The 16,445-nt window shown below is 42.7% G+C and overlaps 1 protein-coding gene across 1 annotated transcript; it reads right to left on the bottom strand.

The window, feature by feature from the left end:
• Nucleotides 1-7,377: 7,377 nt before the first annotated feature.
• On the bottom strand, nucleotides 7,378-12,584 carry LOC134143534 (pancreatic alpha-amylase). The gene is made up of 10 exons (XM_062581643.1): nucleotides 12,417-12,584; nucleotides 11,664-11,810; nucleotides 11,266-11,463; nucleotides 10,299-10,529; nucleotides 9,339-9,472; nucleotides 9,125-9,247; nucleotides 8,930-9,029; nucleotides 8,591-8,712; nucleotides 8,356-8,481; nucleotides 7,378-7,676 (listed from the first exon to the last, which is right to left on the bottom strand). Exons 1-10 carry the CDS (start codon nucleotides 12,582-12,584, stop codon nucleotides 7,487-7,489), a joined length of 1,539 nt encoding a protein of 512 aa, XP_062437627.1. The 3' UTR covers nucleotides 7,378-7,486.
• Nucleotides 12,585-16,445: the final 3,861 nt, after the last annotated feature.

Raw genomic sequence — 16,445 nt, 5'->3', positions numbered from 1 at the left:
AATGACCCAAATTCAGTCAATGACTATTCTGCAGGTGAATGTTTTTAGTCTGTGAGCTCCAGCAACAGTTATTTGAGCTTAATCTCAATGCTTCTCAAGACAAAAATATGTACACAAGATCTTAAAGGCAGAAAATAAGAATTTGGAGACGAATCGTGCAACATACAGTTCATTTAAAAGCACAGACAAATTCCTGTGCTTAAAATAGGAAATATTACTCAGTCCTATGATATGTCAAGATAATGAATTAATATCTTAGAGACTGCCTGCCCCACACACTGTAAGAGAATACCTCAAGAATGGCATCCATGTAAATTCAGTCAATATTTGAACATTCATCTTTGTGAAAATGTTTTCCCTGTAGTCAGCTTGCCCAAATTCTGAAGGTTAAATTTCTTCAAGGGTCTTCTGCCCAACTGTATTCTCCAGAGAGTATTCAGAATGTTTGCAGAAAACGATGTCCATAGATATTACCATTAGTCAATTGTGATGTACCAAAATAGTCGAGCTTCGAATGTCTTTCTTCACAACTAGAAGGAAAAATAAGTCATGACAGCAATTCGGTGTATATTTAGCAGGACATCATCCTTTCTTTGTTTCCAAAAAGAAAAGAAAAAAAAACTTTGGAAAAGTAAGAAAGTATAATGCAGCTAATTAAGCTGGATATTTCACAGTCTTAGTGGACAGATAATGCAATTCTTAGTTTAGGATCAAGGAGGACAATGAAAGTCTATCCATGACAAAGGTTTGGTATTGCCATTTTTAACTCACAAGTGCCAAATCTCTCACACTTTACTGCTCTCCTAAAGGGTGCAACTCACTGTCTGCAATGTAGATGCAATGCTCGGGGTGCTGTGCCAGCTGGGTGTTTTCACCCCAAGCACTCCTACCCCAACTCTAGTGACTAGAGATAATTCACTGCTATCTCAAACATTTGGAACACTTCGTCTTATTGGAATATTTATGAGTAAGACCTTTGTATTAATGTCATCTGAAAGGCAATATACCAAGTAGCATTATTTCAAGTAGTATTGTTTCTTGCCACCATTCTGAATTAACATTAAGTCAAAGTGGAAATTGCCATGGCATGAAAACATTTACGAAGGAAATATCCGTATATTGTTCAGAATACTTTGTGCAGTGAGACTAATAGGCTAAGACTGTTAAAAATACAGATGGTATATAAAGGCAGCATACATTCAATTAGCAATAAAAAAGTTAGTGTTATATGTTTTGAGCTTGTCATTTGTTTCCTTTTACAACAAAATAACTTGAATAAGATTTTTTCAGTCTCTTTAAAAGAGATAATAGACTGTTAGTTTCTCTTTATAGAATGTTGTATTCTGCTTGAAAAATAGCAGTGATTCAGGAAATAAGCTGACAAAGAGGTATGCAGAATTGAACAAAAACTTCCATTTATGCTACTGTATTAAGCTGAGAAGAAAACTTTTCATGAAAAATTTAGTATACTTAAACTTCTGGTCCAGTCATAGAAACCCCACTAGATAGTCACGATTTTTCTAACTATATTGTTTATTTCACCTTATTTGACAAATACTTTTTTCTTTTTTTAAAAAAATCTTTGTGGATTAAAAACACTAAAAGGGAAATTATGTTGTGATGTATCAGATCCATCATTTCTCTGTTCTGACTGGGTGACTGTGAAAGATTTTGCTGCACTAATATGTCTATATGTATGCTTTAAATATTTGCGAGCAGTTGCACATACAATGTTGCCATTCACTTTGCTCTACAGCACCCCACTTCCACTAAATTCTCATCACTTATGTCAATGAAAAGATACATAAAAGGAAACAATTACAGTGAGAAGTAGAAAAATAATTTAGAAATATGAACAAATTTACAAACTTACTATGCATTCACAGAATAATTTATGTTGGGACAATATGTCTCCAGTTTGTCAGCTTACTTGTTAAATCCTTTTTAATCTATTCTGATTACTTACAGGCCTTAAAAAAATGCTTTGAGAAGGCATTTTGCATAGCAAATTAGTCTCAATAATTGTCTTAAAATTGGAAAGTTGGAGCAAAATAAATTCAATTACAAAGTTTATGGTTTTTGGACTTACAGAAGATAAAGAATATTGGCAATATTGTCAGAAGACTTTCATTGCTTATAATCAGTCTCTTAAAATGTAAGGTTTATGAGACTATTAGTATGTTCTGTGATTATAACAATCAGATTTTTGTGTACAGAATTTCACTAGATATGGGTAAAGCTTATCAATAAGAATATATGCACAAAACAATGCACAGGGTGACAAATGAAGGAATGGAATACATAGTATCTGAAAGGAGAAATGTTTGTAAATCTCTACCTTGTAGCATTAGTTGCATCATATTTTTGAATGAACAAAAACTGACCATCTCCATCTCTGAGGTTCTGCTACTGACAAATGCCTACTCAAATTGAACATCTTTTGGGTAAATATAGGAAGTGGTATTTTTCGCTTTTACCTTAAGAATATAGTCCTTCACTTGTTTCAAAGCAGCTCAAAGTTTTGGCAGGATGTATTTTTAAAAAGCTATTAATTTTCTTTCTTTGGGGCACATATACATGCAGGAGGTTAATAATATGCCATACATGGTGTTTTGAACAGACCTTTTAGTCAGTCTGAGTTTGGAGGGTAACTGAAGCCACTACGGTGCTCAGTCTGTTGGGTCTGTTGCTTTTGCATTTCTCAGTTGCAGCCGAAGAGTAGAAAACCCATTCTAGGATTTGGATCTGTATATAAACAGTGACATATGGTCAAATGGAAACCTTATACCACATTGTCCTTGAATCACACTGTCTCTGAGCCTCTCTGAATGCTTCACTTTGCTTTCTGTTACAGTCATACAAAATATGGGATTTTTCACTCATTCATTAAAACTGACACTTTAAACACATGTTTAGCCAAAATTTATAGAAAGCTTCACAAAAAATTGGGAAAAGTTGTACAGTTCAGTAGTGAAATATGTTTTGTTGTTCTAAAGCTAATGCCTGCACATGCTGAAGCTTGTAGTTTGATTACTGTTGTTTTAGTCTGCATAAGTAAAAGTATTTTACCATAACCATTCACTGAAAACATAACACTGTTGTGATCAGATCAGGCAATGCAAGACCTGACAATTCATCGCGTAACAGGCCATGTAGCTCTAGTATAATGAGATTGAAGGACTCTGTTTTACTGAGGATATTTCTGTACTTTCCTGTCAAGATCTACTGGCTAGCTTTCTCCACCCATAAAAGAACTATCTTGTTTAATACCATGCAAGGTGCTTTGTTCACACATATTCAGAGAACATATGGTCAAAACAAGCGGACATAACATGAAAATGGCACTTGCTGCTGCACTTCCTATTTTTGTTCTTTTTCAGTGGTTTAATTGCCAGAAGCTTAAGTGAACACTAAGTGCTTTGTACTTAAAAAATTGGCCTTTCCTACCCCTGTACAATTATAACACCTCATCACAGCATTTATTTAGATAGCAAAAGATATTCCTTTCTTCATCACCCATGTAAACATAAGTACAATAAACAAAATGAGAGAAATATCAGTTATTCCTCACTGATTTTGCTAACAGCATACCATCTGCTTCCAACGGGCAAGATACTCACAGCTTTTCAATCTTGAATGCTAACTATTCAGAATCTAACACCTTCTCTAATTCACCATGCTCACTATACTTAAGCACATCCTGAGTTGGACTTGTTCTTTTTAAAGACACCTGCCCCAAAACTTTCCTAGTGCAGAAATGACAGCAGTTATGATAAACATCTTAACTAGAGAACCAAAATAAAGTTTACAACAAGTATTGGTAAAGTCTTGAACTTTCTCTGTAAATCCATTAAGCTACTGTATGTAGAATGTTCTGTAGATTCCTCTTAGGGCTATCATTGCCAATAATGAATACATATAGACCATCTGGGTGAAATAAATTATGGCATTTTTCTCACACCTACACTGCACATTAATTATTTCTTCATTGATCTTCCTTCTGTTCCAGTCTACTTCTGTTAAATGCCTCCATATGTTGTATGGCACAAAACAAACCATGCTTGAACAACATCTTGATATATAGAAGTTTCTGCTTACTTTGAATTATGGTGTCCATGAAATATAGCTGTTCCAAAGCATAAAATTATAGACTTCATACTGCATGAAAAAGGTGGTTACAAGATAGCATCTGACCCCTTTCTCACTTCAGCATAGCAAGGAAAAAATATTCAGCTTCCTGTTTTTTGAAAACTTTTCCAAACACTCACCGTCAGTATGTAAGTCTCTTCAGGATTTGGCATGCCCATACATGCAAAAGCTTCCAGAAAGTCATCACTGCTTTGGCATTTGTTTTCTTTCCTTGTTATTAAATAGGACACTAAACTTCTGTAAAAAATCATTTGACTGAAACAGTGAAGGTGAAAATGCCCCACATAGGAAAGCTATATGGAACATCGCAGCCTATCTCACACACTTATCAAATCAGAATATTCACTCCTCATAGAAGTCTGAACCTAAAACACAGCTACAAGCTACAAGCCTAAAAGCTTTCTTAAGAGCCCAAAGAAAGAATTCACTAGGACCAAAATCATATTCAGCATCTGCTAGTGACAGATGAGGAGAAAAGCAGAAGTAAACCTGCGGCAAACCTGTGGCAAATTTAGTAGAAGGGAAGTAGAACAGAGGGGAGCTGGGCCAACCAAAGCAAAGATAAAAGGAGGACAAAAGAGGAGCAGTTTTCCCCAAGATTATCCTATGTCTCAAATGCAAAAAGCGACAGATTCACCTTCTTCCCCACAAATGTCGATTCCTCCTGCCCCACCAGCTGCTCTGAAGTGCTCTTCCGCAGTGAAGGAACTGAAAAGATAACTGTACAGAAGAATTAGCTAAACTTTTCTAAATGAGAAACCCCACAGATTCTAAAGGGGGAGGGGGGGAAATCAATTAGCTTGCTTTCATTCAGTTTAAATCCAGGATGATAACCTGACAATATGTGAAAAAGGTAAACGTCTTATCTTTGTAATAGTCAGATTTCCTCCAATCAGCTACAAGAAACATCCTTAAAAATGGAAATATTTTTTTTCTTAAGCCACATTGGATAGGTTTGGAGGACTTTTTTAATCTTACAGTTCACGAATAAATTAATACAGAATAAAATATAAAAGCAAGAAAACTAAATGGAAAAATAAAAACTGGAAGGAAATGGAAGGAAAACATAACAAGCATTGATTTAAATTATTTTTTTAACTTAAAATCTCTGGGATTTGATATATCATCTAAAAAGCGTGACACTGCCAATATTGAAAAAAAAACATTAGACTAAACACCCTAACAGACATCAGTCACTAAACACACAATAAAAACTCACAGTTTCCACAAAGAAAGAGAGAACCACTTCATTTGCAACAAATAATGCACTAACACATAGGGGCCACAAAACTGTGAAATACTGGAGTTCAGCAAAGGAATTAGACATCCTGCTGGGCCCTGGAAAACGCTGTACTTTTAACGGGACAAAAGGCTCCCAAAAGTTTCAGACTTTCATTCAGCATTGCCATAGCCCTTCCTGACACCTGTTTTGTATAAAACGGAGAGTGAAAATGATGATGACATTTTTTAAGGAGAAGAATTCTGGGAATGACCTGAAGACCAGGAAGACAGCTGACTATACCTCCCTCCGGGCTTCACAACCCATCTAAAAGAGCTGCTCTTGCCCTGGGTGACAACGCTGCTTGCGTACACTTTGCCTTCTTTGCGCCGCACTGGAAAGCGCTGGGCCAAAATTGCCCCCGTAGAATTAAAAGCACCCCCCCGCCAAGCCCTCAGTTCAGGCCTGGTCCTTTCACAGCAGTCAACACCTCAGTCCAAGCAGCGTTTTACTTCCACCTAGCAAGACTGCCTCGTGATTTCCACCTCCCTGCTGCATTCAGTTCCAGCATTAGATGCAGAACTAAGGCTCAACCTACCACGGCTTCTGCCAGCAAAACACTCGCTGCCTTCCAGCATCAACAAAAACTGGATCCCAGAGTGTTTGCAGGCACAGGCATCTCCCTATCCTTATTCGGCACGTTCTTGCCTCCTGATCGTTCGCGGACTCCTCGGGCCGTGTGTGTCGGGTCGATCCTTAGCCACGGCAGTGGAGGGGGTAGAGAAAGGAACAGCAATCTTTACGGCTAGAGCAAGTGCTATATGCCGGGTCAGGGAATCTCTGAACAGTAGCCAGCACGGCATCTCCTGGTTTCTGACGGTTGTAGCTCGCTGCCAGCACAGCTCCCACAGACAGGGCTATGCTGACCCAGAAAGAGAGCGAGCGAGCGAGCAGGCAGGGCCAGGCTGCTTCAAAGGTGTGGGAGGGCTCCCCGATGTGACCCCGGAGGGAAAAGACAGGTTTGCAAAGGCTATTAACTGCTGCTGCAGACCAGCCTCTGCTCCTCACCCCTTCCGCGAGGGGCTCCCCAGTCTGGGACACCTTTCCAGTGAGCAGACGCAAAGGCTGCGGTTTGCCAGCGGGCCCCTGCCCTCAGAAAGGTGGCTCTAGCCACCCCTAGCGAGGGAGATGGCAGGTCCAGCCCTGGGCCGGGGACACGGCCTTTCCTCGTGCTCCCACTTTGCCAAGCACACTGCGCCTTCAACACGGTGCGAGCCAATCCCCCCCCAGCACAACCACACGCTCTCCCTCCCTCCTGCAGAAAAGGGAAATAGCCTTTCAGGGTGAACCCTGCTCTCCAGAACAGTAACTCTTACCATGCCTCTTGCAGTTGCCTGTGCAGACCGGCTCACGCCAAGCGCCTGCTCCCAAGGAGGCGGTTTGCTTTCAAGCGAGGGTGGTACGCGCGCATTTTCTGGGGATTGTCTCTTGGCTGGCAGTAAAACTGTGGGAGCTGCCCACTCTGTGCGCAGGCTCCATAATTAGGCAAGATACTACAGAACTGTCAGAAGTAACACACCATGGAGACAGCGCTGCGCTTATGCCACTGTCACGATGGCTAAGCAATGCCCGGACACACATCTCGCTTCACATTCGCCTTTGGGATAGCCGCCGTGAGAAGGTGAGTTTGAAGCAGGCCACCGGGGTCTGCCGAGCCACATGCTTCGTTTGGTTGGTCACCAGAAAGGCATCTCGTTTCTGTGTCGATACACGCAGCCAGCAGCCAACTGGCCGCAGCGTGGCCGCTCCTCAGCACATGATGTGTGTGCACGTATCGGCCTTGGAAACGAGCCCGGTTAACTTACCCAAGCTTTTTTCCCCTGCTGTTCCTGCAATCTGGGAAGCACAGCAACACATTGCCAGCACATCCTTAAAACCTACCATTGCCTGCCACGAAGTATGACGTGAGAAAGTCACGACCCAATCCGTTAAGAGAAGAAGCACTACTCTTTGATTTAAAGCCTGTATTTTATTCACTAGATCCAGAGAGTTACTCATCCTTCAATACGAGGCGATCGTATACGTACAGACCAAGAGAAGAAACACATTTTGCTCGAGCTACAATTTAGCATCAACGTGAATTGCAACAAATGGGTCTTCAGCATTGTTACTAATCTGGAAATTGGCCATGCCATCACCGGAAACGTACACCTGTATTCCGGTACACCTGTTGTCCTCCTTCTGTCCAGAAATAACATCGCAGTAGGTACCAGCAGGCAGTCCAGTTTGCAAATTCATATTCATTTGCCTAGGTGAAAACAAGTGAATGCTCTTTATGCTGAGTTTTCAAAACAGGTATCTCAACCTGCCTCAAGCACTTCCAGATCTGATGCCAGGGCCATTACTTGGAAGGGCAGTTGAGTGGGAGAGAGTTCTTGGTTTATCCCTGTAACAACCCCCACCCTCTCTTTTGGCCCTCTAGACCAGGAGGTCTAGAATGCAAGCGCAGAAATCTAACTCAGGCTGTAGGGATACCACCAGTCCTCAAAAAAGGAGTATGGGACAAAATCAAAGGGTTCACCAAGCTTCACAGCAGGACACACACTGTTAGCAGGAATTAGATCTCCAGCTCGTTCCAGCTGGATGGCATGAGAGAGGTGAGAGCTCCCTTTTCACTCACAGCTGCCAAAACTCCAGCTGCTCCAACTCCAACCCATGGGCAGGACTCCAGCCACAGCCATTGTTTCCCAGACAGACAGAGGCAGAGAATAGGACTAGTGCACCAAAAACACTAACAGGCCATTTCTACACCTTCAGATACTCACTTCAGACCCCTAAGCCTTAGCTTCTGTGTTATCACATCTCCTTCACCTGACTGTGTTCTGTTGCAAAGACACAACACACCACCTTTGTGTCAGACCGCGCTTGAGGCGCTGTGCGTCTCTCCACAGCCACCATCCCTCAGCCTCTTCAACTCCACGACTTACCAGTCATCGTTATTAAAGACGATGAATCCTTTATTACCACGTCCAAAAGCCACTTGATTGCTGTTGTTGTCCCACCAGTTTGAGAAAGGCTCACCATCCACCACGTTACGGAAGATAACCATGTTCCTGCACGTGCAAAGAATGGCTGTTGCTGTAACTGCAAGAGCTCTAAAGCAACAAAGAACACGATGCAAAATTAACTGCCTTTGCTGAACGCTCCTCCACAGCACCCTACCTTATTTGACGCCAGCGATGCTCACAAACCCAGTCGTTGCCACAGGTGGAATCTGCATTAATTGTAACGGATTTTATTGATCCATCCGAGTTGCTTGGTGGTCCGTACCAGTCATTAACATCCTTTCATTGAAAAGAGAACTTTTACCATTCGTACTGAAAATGCAGAGATACAGACTGGAGAGGAAAGCTTGCGAGAACACCACATTTCCAACGCGTGCAAACAGCACAGGACACAGAAATCATTTAAGATTTACAAGCTTAGCTGGACTTGACTGGTTCACTGGCTCTCTTTGGATCCTTACGGGCAGAAAATTGATCTCCATCTTTATAAACTCACCTTCCCATTTTCAAAATATCTTGGCCAACGAAAGCTTGACATCACCCGCGTGAATCCATATGGATGAGCCAGCATGAAACCAACTGCCATTTTGTAAAGCCTGTAAGACCAGAAGTAATGAGATACAGAAAGGGACATCATGCCAGGGAGAAAAACCCACAAAAGTAGCATCCCCCACACAACGGCATCTCTTACCTGGCATCCCAGAAGGTTAGGATTGAAGCTCCACCAGCCCCATGCCCACGCTGGTTATCGTGATTATCCACAAAGACCAGGGCTCTGTCGGAAGGCACAAAGCCCCAGCCTTCTCCCCAGTTCCTAGACACAAAGACAAAGGCTTGAGACTGCCGTGTCCAGCTGCACATCCAGTTGCATTATCCCGCGGAAGTCACAGGATGGTCACCCTTACTTTAAGTACGCCATCTTCTCGCCATTCCACTTGCGGATCACGGTCCCCAGTTTTGCACCATATTTGAATTCCGTCACTCGGCCATTCCCAAAGTACTGACTGCCTGTGATCGGCTCTCCACCCAAGTCAATTACCTGGCGCAGGAAACAAAAAGTAGGGATCTATGCCAGCCTGACCAAACATATTAAACCAAGGAGTACAGTGTACATCCCTGAACAATATTTCTTGCCTCACATAAACAGAAATAACTTTTGTATCTGCTAATCACATTTGCTTCTGCTCTGTAAATGAACCCCACCTCAGTATAAAACACAATGTAGACATGTTAAAATGGGACTGAATAAAGGCAGGAAGAAGTTGGGCAGTCATCTATGGTTGAGATTTTTTTAAAAAAAAGCAAAGTTAGTCATCATTTTTTCACAGGAAGTTCCACCTGAATGTGAGGAGGGATTTCTTCACTGTGAAAGTGACAGAGCACTGGAATATGTTGTCCAGAGAGGTTGTGGAGTCTCCTTCTCTGGAGGTATTCAAAGCCCACCTGGATACAACCCTGTCTAACATGTTCTAGGTGACCCTGCTTGAGCAGTGGGGTTGGACCAGATGATCTCCAGAGGTCGTCCAGAGGATCTTCCAACCTTACCGATTCTGTGATTTTTGAAGGTCTGCTCCAGAGAAGTGGTTAGCTCTTTCTCTGACTGTACAGTTGTCATCATGTGGTGTCACCTCCTAGTCATATGGCTACTTGAAATCTCCAGGGAGCTTCTCCATGAAGATTTCAAGGCATCTTGCAATTCTGGAGCATAAGTCTCAGTTTAGACTTCTAACTGCTTCACTGCAGGGCTTAGCCTTTGCAGATTTGTAGGATCAAGCACATATCATCACTTCCATTCCCTTGCATGAGGAATGGAAAGATGGAAAGGAACAAAGACAACAGAAAGATGACAAGAGGGAAGAGATTACCTCCTGGTAAATGAAAGGTCTAGATCCTGAGGAAAACCAATTAGTATTTAGGTTGTGCAGTTTGTCTAGAAATGCCTTTATGTCCCCAGGCCACATATGTTTGGCAGCATCAAGCCGGAAGCCTGCTACACCAATATCTATGAGGTGATTCATGTATTCAGCAACTTTGGAGCGCACATAGTCCTTCTCCAGAGCCAGATCAAGAAGGCCAACCAAGCGGCAGTCTCGGACCTATCAAAATAGTTTTGAGGTGTCACTCCTTCAGGTTACAAAACACACATCTTGAAATAAAATGTTCGGGCTTTTCAACTAGTCAAATCCACTCAGCTTGCATATCACAACCATACAGAAGAAAATTCTTCCAAAGTCTACACCAGGACAATGATAAAGCTATTACACAGCCTGATTCTCAAGTTTGGGCAGTTGCTGAAGGATATTCATCTCTTCACACAGCTGTCCTCAGAATTTAGGATCAGAAACAGTATGGTATATGGTGGCAAAGCAGATACAGTAAGAGCTCTAAACCAAGAAAGAGCAAGCATCTATTTAATACACAGAAAAGAGCAACATGCTCAGCCAGGGTAACACTTTGCACTGCTGCTTATTTTCTATGACGGTTCCTTATCAGTGTCAGCTATGCTTACAAGCCCTAACTGCTCGCTGGCTGAGCTGAGTACCTTGGATTCAGATCAGAAGCATACTCCTGCACATGCCTGCATGAAACAGGTGAGAAGGCTTCTTGATTTCTCAGTTCTTATGTTCTCATACTCAGGTCTATAGTACCTTGCCTAAACAGAAGTCAGCATTAATTACTTTAGTCACTACTCAGGTGACTAAACAGCAATTTCTATGATAACCTCCTCCCTTTCTTTTGCTGCACTGTAACATTTACACAACAGGAGAGAACAAATGGAACAATGAAGCTGGTCAAGAAAACAGATGTCAAACTTTCATCATAGAAAGTTACCTGATAAGCATCACCGTAATTTTCGATTTCTCCACTTCCAGTTTTACATTTACCGTCATTGAAATCCCAGCCAGAGTATGGCACAGCTGGAAAATCTCTGTTCCCAGCGTTAAAATAGCTTCCACAGGTAGAATGGGTGCCAGAGCCAGCCCCAGCTCCACACATGTGATTGACAACTGCATCCACATAGATACGAACCTAGAAAAGCAGTTGCTGAATTTCAGTATGGTTTCTAAGAGTGGTAAAGCAATAGCCAGAGTTTTATTGCATCACCTTTAGTTCTTCCTCTTTTCCCCCCTTTCCTTTATTCTCTGCCTCCTTTGGGAATGGGAGCAGCAACTTCCCGCACCAAAACAGTGCGTCCTCCCATATTATTTACACACCCTTCATGCACTTACTCCAACATTGTTGCATCTGGTCACCATGTTCCTAAATTCATCTTCATTTCCTGAGCGACTGCAGAGCTTGTAGCTGACAGGCTGGTATCTTTCCCACCAGGGTCTATTGGGGTTAGTTATAACCACATTTTCACTTGGAGGTGAAACCTGCAGTGGAAAAGATGCACCTTCATAAAACACCAATTCTTTCTTACTCTAGGTTTGAAGTGCAAAATGTGTGCTCCATACCAAGATTTATTCTGGATTTCCAGGGGAAACAGGCTGCAATCCAACCCCAGCTCCCTCTCCCCCAGCATAAGCTCTGGTCTGTGAGGTGCCGGTCCTGTAGACTGGCAAGGAAGAAGTTTACTTTGGTTCCCATGAGCTACACAGGTCCAGCACAGATTTGTTTTTGAAGGGTACGCACATCGCAGGACTGAAGCTACAGACAAGATTTTTATCTGGAACAGTAATGGCATTAGAAATGCCAAAACTAAATACTTAGGCAGTTCCATTGGAAAAAGATAGAGAGGAAATCTTAGCTTTGCAAGCAACAAATTTCAGAGGAAAGCATGCCTATCTGTAGCTGATCTGCTAGAAAGGCAACAACGAGCCTCACAGGAGTTAAGGTTGCATCCAACAACTTATATTACTTTTATTTCCATCTTCAGTATAACAGTTGCTTGAACTCTGCTGTCTGTGATTTAGACATTTGGATTTAGTAATCAAAGGCTACAAAGCAATTTTACTACCTACTGCTAGGAAACAACATACCTGAACTCCTCCAAATCCATAAGGAGCCAAATAGCGTTCGCACTCAAGAGCAATATCGGCCCAGCGCCATTCAAAGAGATGCACAATAGAGGTCCTCCCAGGCTGAGTGTTGGGGTTGTACTGGGCCCCACAAAACCCAACAGCTGCAAGCAGGAGGAGGACTTGCATGATGTCTTCTGTTTAAAGTTGTGGTCTTCTCACAGGCTACTTATACTGCTGCACGATGACACATGTAGCATTACCCACTGCAGCTGACAGATTTCACACAGATAAATGCTGTCAGTTATTATTTGGTTACCTATCTGAGTACTTTTCCACATGTTTGATCTTTCCGCAGTTGCCCAACACCTGAAGATAAACTACTTTTTCACAGCAAGATATGTTATTACCAATTGAGCAGCCTGCAGGCAGCATACCCACATTCAAAACGGTACTTTTTCAAGTCTTACTAATAGAAACGTTCTTGAAATGCTTATTAAAAATATGACACATTGGCTCTCCAACAGGGACGCTGGAAAATAACACAAAAAGAATGCAAATAAAGGACCATCAGAAGTTTAATAGCTCTATAAGAACGAACTCATCAGCATTCAAAAGCATCGAGCTCTCAGGATTTATACTAGCACAAAACCAGGGGACTGATCAGCTACTGTCAGTCAATAGCAGATGAATCATGCAACATGACAGGAGCCTTCAACATGGGAATTGCAGGAATAATGTGACTGACTCATAAACCCCAACAGGAAGAAGGCTCAGAGGAGCTGGGCAAGGGTGATGTGCCCATGAGACTCTGGGAAGAAGGTAGGGTGTGACCGACTACAGCTGTTGCAAAGAAAGCTGATTTTATCGTAGCACAAAGGGGACCGGAAGGTGACCTTTGTTTTAGATAAATGGCTATATTGGATGTCTGGATCAGCTGACTGTATCACAGCTGAGCAGGTCAACTGGTCATGTAAATGTTTTTCCCTGAGTTAATCAAAAGGAGTGCAACTGCCTCCCTGAGATAGCCAGAGCAGCATGGCAAGGAGGGGATGTATACTTGGCTCAGCCCAACATAGGGCATAAAAGCTGAACAACTAACAAAAGGACTGAGAGCAATGGGCTTGAGGTGGTTTCAACTCATGTATTCCTTCCTGGCAACCAGGGACGTCTGGTGCTGTGGAGCACACTGCAGAGACTAGTAATGGGAATCTCCTTTGTATTGTGATCCAACTGTATCTTGCAATTGCTATATTCAGCTAAGTGCAACTTACACTTGCATTGCCATTTCGGTATATTGCTGTATCACTCTGTTAAATCAAAATCCCCTGAAACTCCAAATCAAGCAAATCTGATGCTAAACATTCCACACCCTCCACATGGGAACATCTGGTCAGAGAGTGTTGCACTCTGACACCTAACTAGAAAGTGACCCATTTTCCTGCACATATACATTGCTAGTGTTATTGCCCAATCCTTGCTGTAAACTGTGATGGATTTTCACCACACAGTTGTGTGGAGCAACTCTATTGTTACAACGTGGTAAAAAGTTATCTAAATTTCCAGTATTTTTCTGTCCAATAGAGACTCTGAGCAAGTTTTCCTCTCCCTTTGAATGACCAGTAGGTCAGCTGTTGCAAAGAAGAGAGCTCAGAAGGAGATGCAGCAGAAGGGTCCTGGAGGCTTAACGCAAAATTATATTGGAATCCAAATAGAACTGTTGCCTGAGCCCCCTCTAGCTTCTCCTTCAAATTCCTACTTCCAAAACCTCACAGCTTTGGCTCGTAGCATGATTTCAGTTCTTCATTCAGTACTAACATATAAAATCAATGCCCCACTGATGACACTTTCCAAATACGCTGATAAAAACATTTCTGAAAGAAATTCACCAGAAAATCAGTGACGCTTGGGAAGCATCCATTAGAAATAAAAGAGGCCACAATATGGCACCACCACCCTAGTAGCAGAGGAACCTCAATGCACTTGACAGCTGAATTCCCTCCTCTACTCTGATCTTCCTGAAACTAGCCGTGTCACTGAGTGTGCATCCTGTACCTTCTTCTCTTTCCCAGGCGAGGAGAAAAAGCAGAAACAGGCCCTGTTTGCACAAGCTTTTAAATGGCAAACCTAAAAATGCAGGCATGCCCCTGTACTTCCCCAAGTGGTCCTAGCACAACTCATGCCCAATTAATATACCAGTGATACAACACTGCAGTGGCAGCACCTTCCCAGTAGAGAGCTGCAGCGTCAATGTGCATGCAAGACCCAACAGCGTCAAACTGGTCTCTATCCTACAAGGCCAATCTCAATGCATCTCCCTTACTGCTATTTAGCTTGGCTAAACAAATAACAGGCATCTTTGTGATGTGTCACAAATGTCTTTGTGATGGCCAGATTGTGAAAATACTTCAAACATTCACAGACAGGCCACTAAAATAGAACGTGACAGACTTAGGGAGGTCGGTCTTCAAGATGCTTACTCAGGGAGAGTTAACTTGAATTATCATGTATTGCCGACACAAAGAAAATGTTGACATTTAAAACTTTCCACAAAACTTTCACACCCACACTAGACTAGAGACCTTACTGGTGTTTGCCGCACTCCACTTCCACTCCCCTTGTGCTTGGCACCTTCTGCAGAGAACCAGAGGCTGATCAGTAGTTTGCCTAGATGAGAAGGTATAGCATTTTGACAAATTCCCACAGGCTCTCCTGGCCAGCTTCCTTTGGAATGCTTTCCTTCTTTCTAGAAATTGGAAACTACCCAGCTCTGGCATCTTAGCCAACCTGGGGCCCATCTTCCTTCAGCTCTGCTTGTTCTCACACTCCCTTCCCACAAGACCACTTCCTTCTCACGATATACTTGAGTGACTGTGTGTTTAAGGGCAAGGCTGGTATCGTTTCAGCCTTGAGAAGGCCACTGTAATAGCCAAGCTTCTGAGTTGCCTTTTTATTTCTCAGGGCCCAAAATTCCATCTGTCCTTAGGAGTGCAAAGGTTATAGCTTAACTCATTGACAAAACATACTTTAAAAGTACAACTCAGCGCAACCTATCATCTTCACAATATGAAGCAAGAAAAATGACCTCTGATAAACAGATTTAACTTATAAACACTGCCGAAACAGCAAAAAAAATTCCAAAGCTACTGTGGTTGAAGTCAGCGTACTAAGAGTTGGATCCTGATGCACACTCACAGAATCACAGAACCACAGAATGGTTGAGGTTGGAAGGGACCTCTGGCGATCATCCAATCCAACCCCCCAACTCAAGCAGGGTCACCTAGAGCATGTTAGACAGGATTGCACCCAGGCAGGTTTTGAGCATCTCCAGAGAAGGAGACTCTACACCCTTCTGGGCAACTTGTTCCAGTGCTCTGTCACTCTCACAGTGAAGAAATTCTTCCTCATGTTCAGGCAGAACTTCCTGTGGTTCAGTTTGTGCCCACTGCATCTTGTCCTGGGACATGTCCATGTCACATGGGACAACTGAAAAGACACTCTCCTTGACACTCTCCTTTAAGGTATTTGTAGGGGCTGATAAGATCCCCTCTCTGTCTTCTCTTCCCCAGGCTGAACAGGCCCAGCTCTCGCAGCCGTTCCTCATAGGGCAGATGCTCCAGCCCTCTGATCATCTTTGTAGCCCTACGCTGGACTTTCTCCAGTAGCTCCATGTCTCCTTTGTACTGGGGAGCCCAGAACTGGAAATAGTACTCCAGATGAGCCCTTACCAGGGTTGAGCAGAGCAGCAAGATCACCTCCCTTGACCTGCTGGCAACAGTCTTCCTAAAGCACCCCAGGATACCATTGGACTTCTTGGTCACAAAAGCGTAGTCATTTGCTAAGAAGAATACTTTGGCAAGGGCTACCACCAACACTTTTGGCTTGGTTACATGGTGAACACACCAGTTTTCTCTTGAGCAAGCATCAGCAACGCAATGGCTCAGATAGATCCAATGAGAAAAAAACAGCACCAGAAGAGCTCACAGAAGAAGGAGGCAACTGTAAAGGAGGGAAAGAAACTTAGCTTGCTCACCAGGTGCTACTCTGTAA

This window comes from Rhea pennata, chromosome 8, assembly GCF_028389875.1.
Source record: "Rhea pennata isolate bPtePen1 chromosome 8, bPtePen1.pri, whole genome shotgun sequence".
NCBI classification, from domain to species: Eukaryota; Metazoa; Chordata; class Aves; order Rheiformes; family Rheidae; genus Rhea; species Rhea pennata.
Note: the sequence above shows the minus strand (reverse complement) of the source record. Positions and strands in the feature narration are given on the sequence as shown.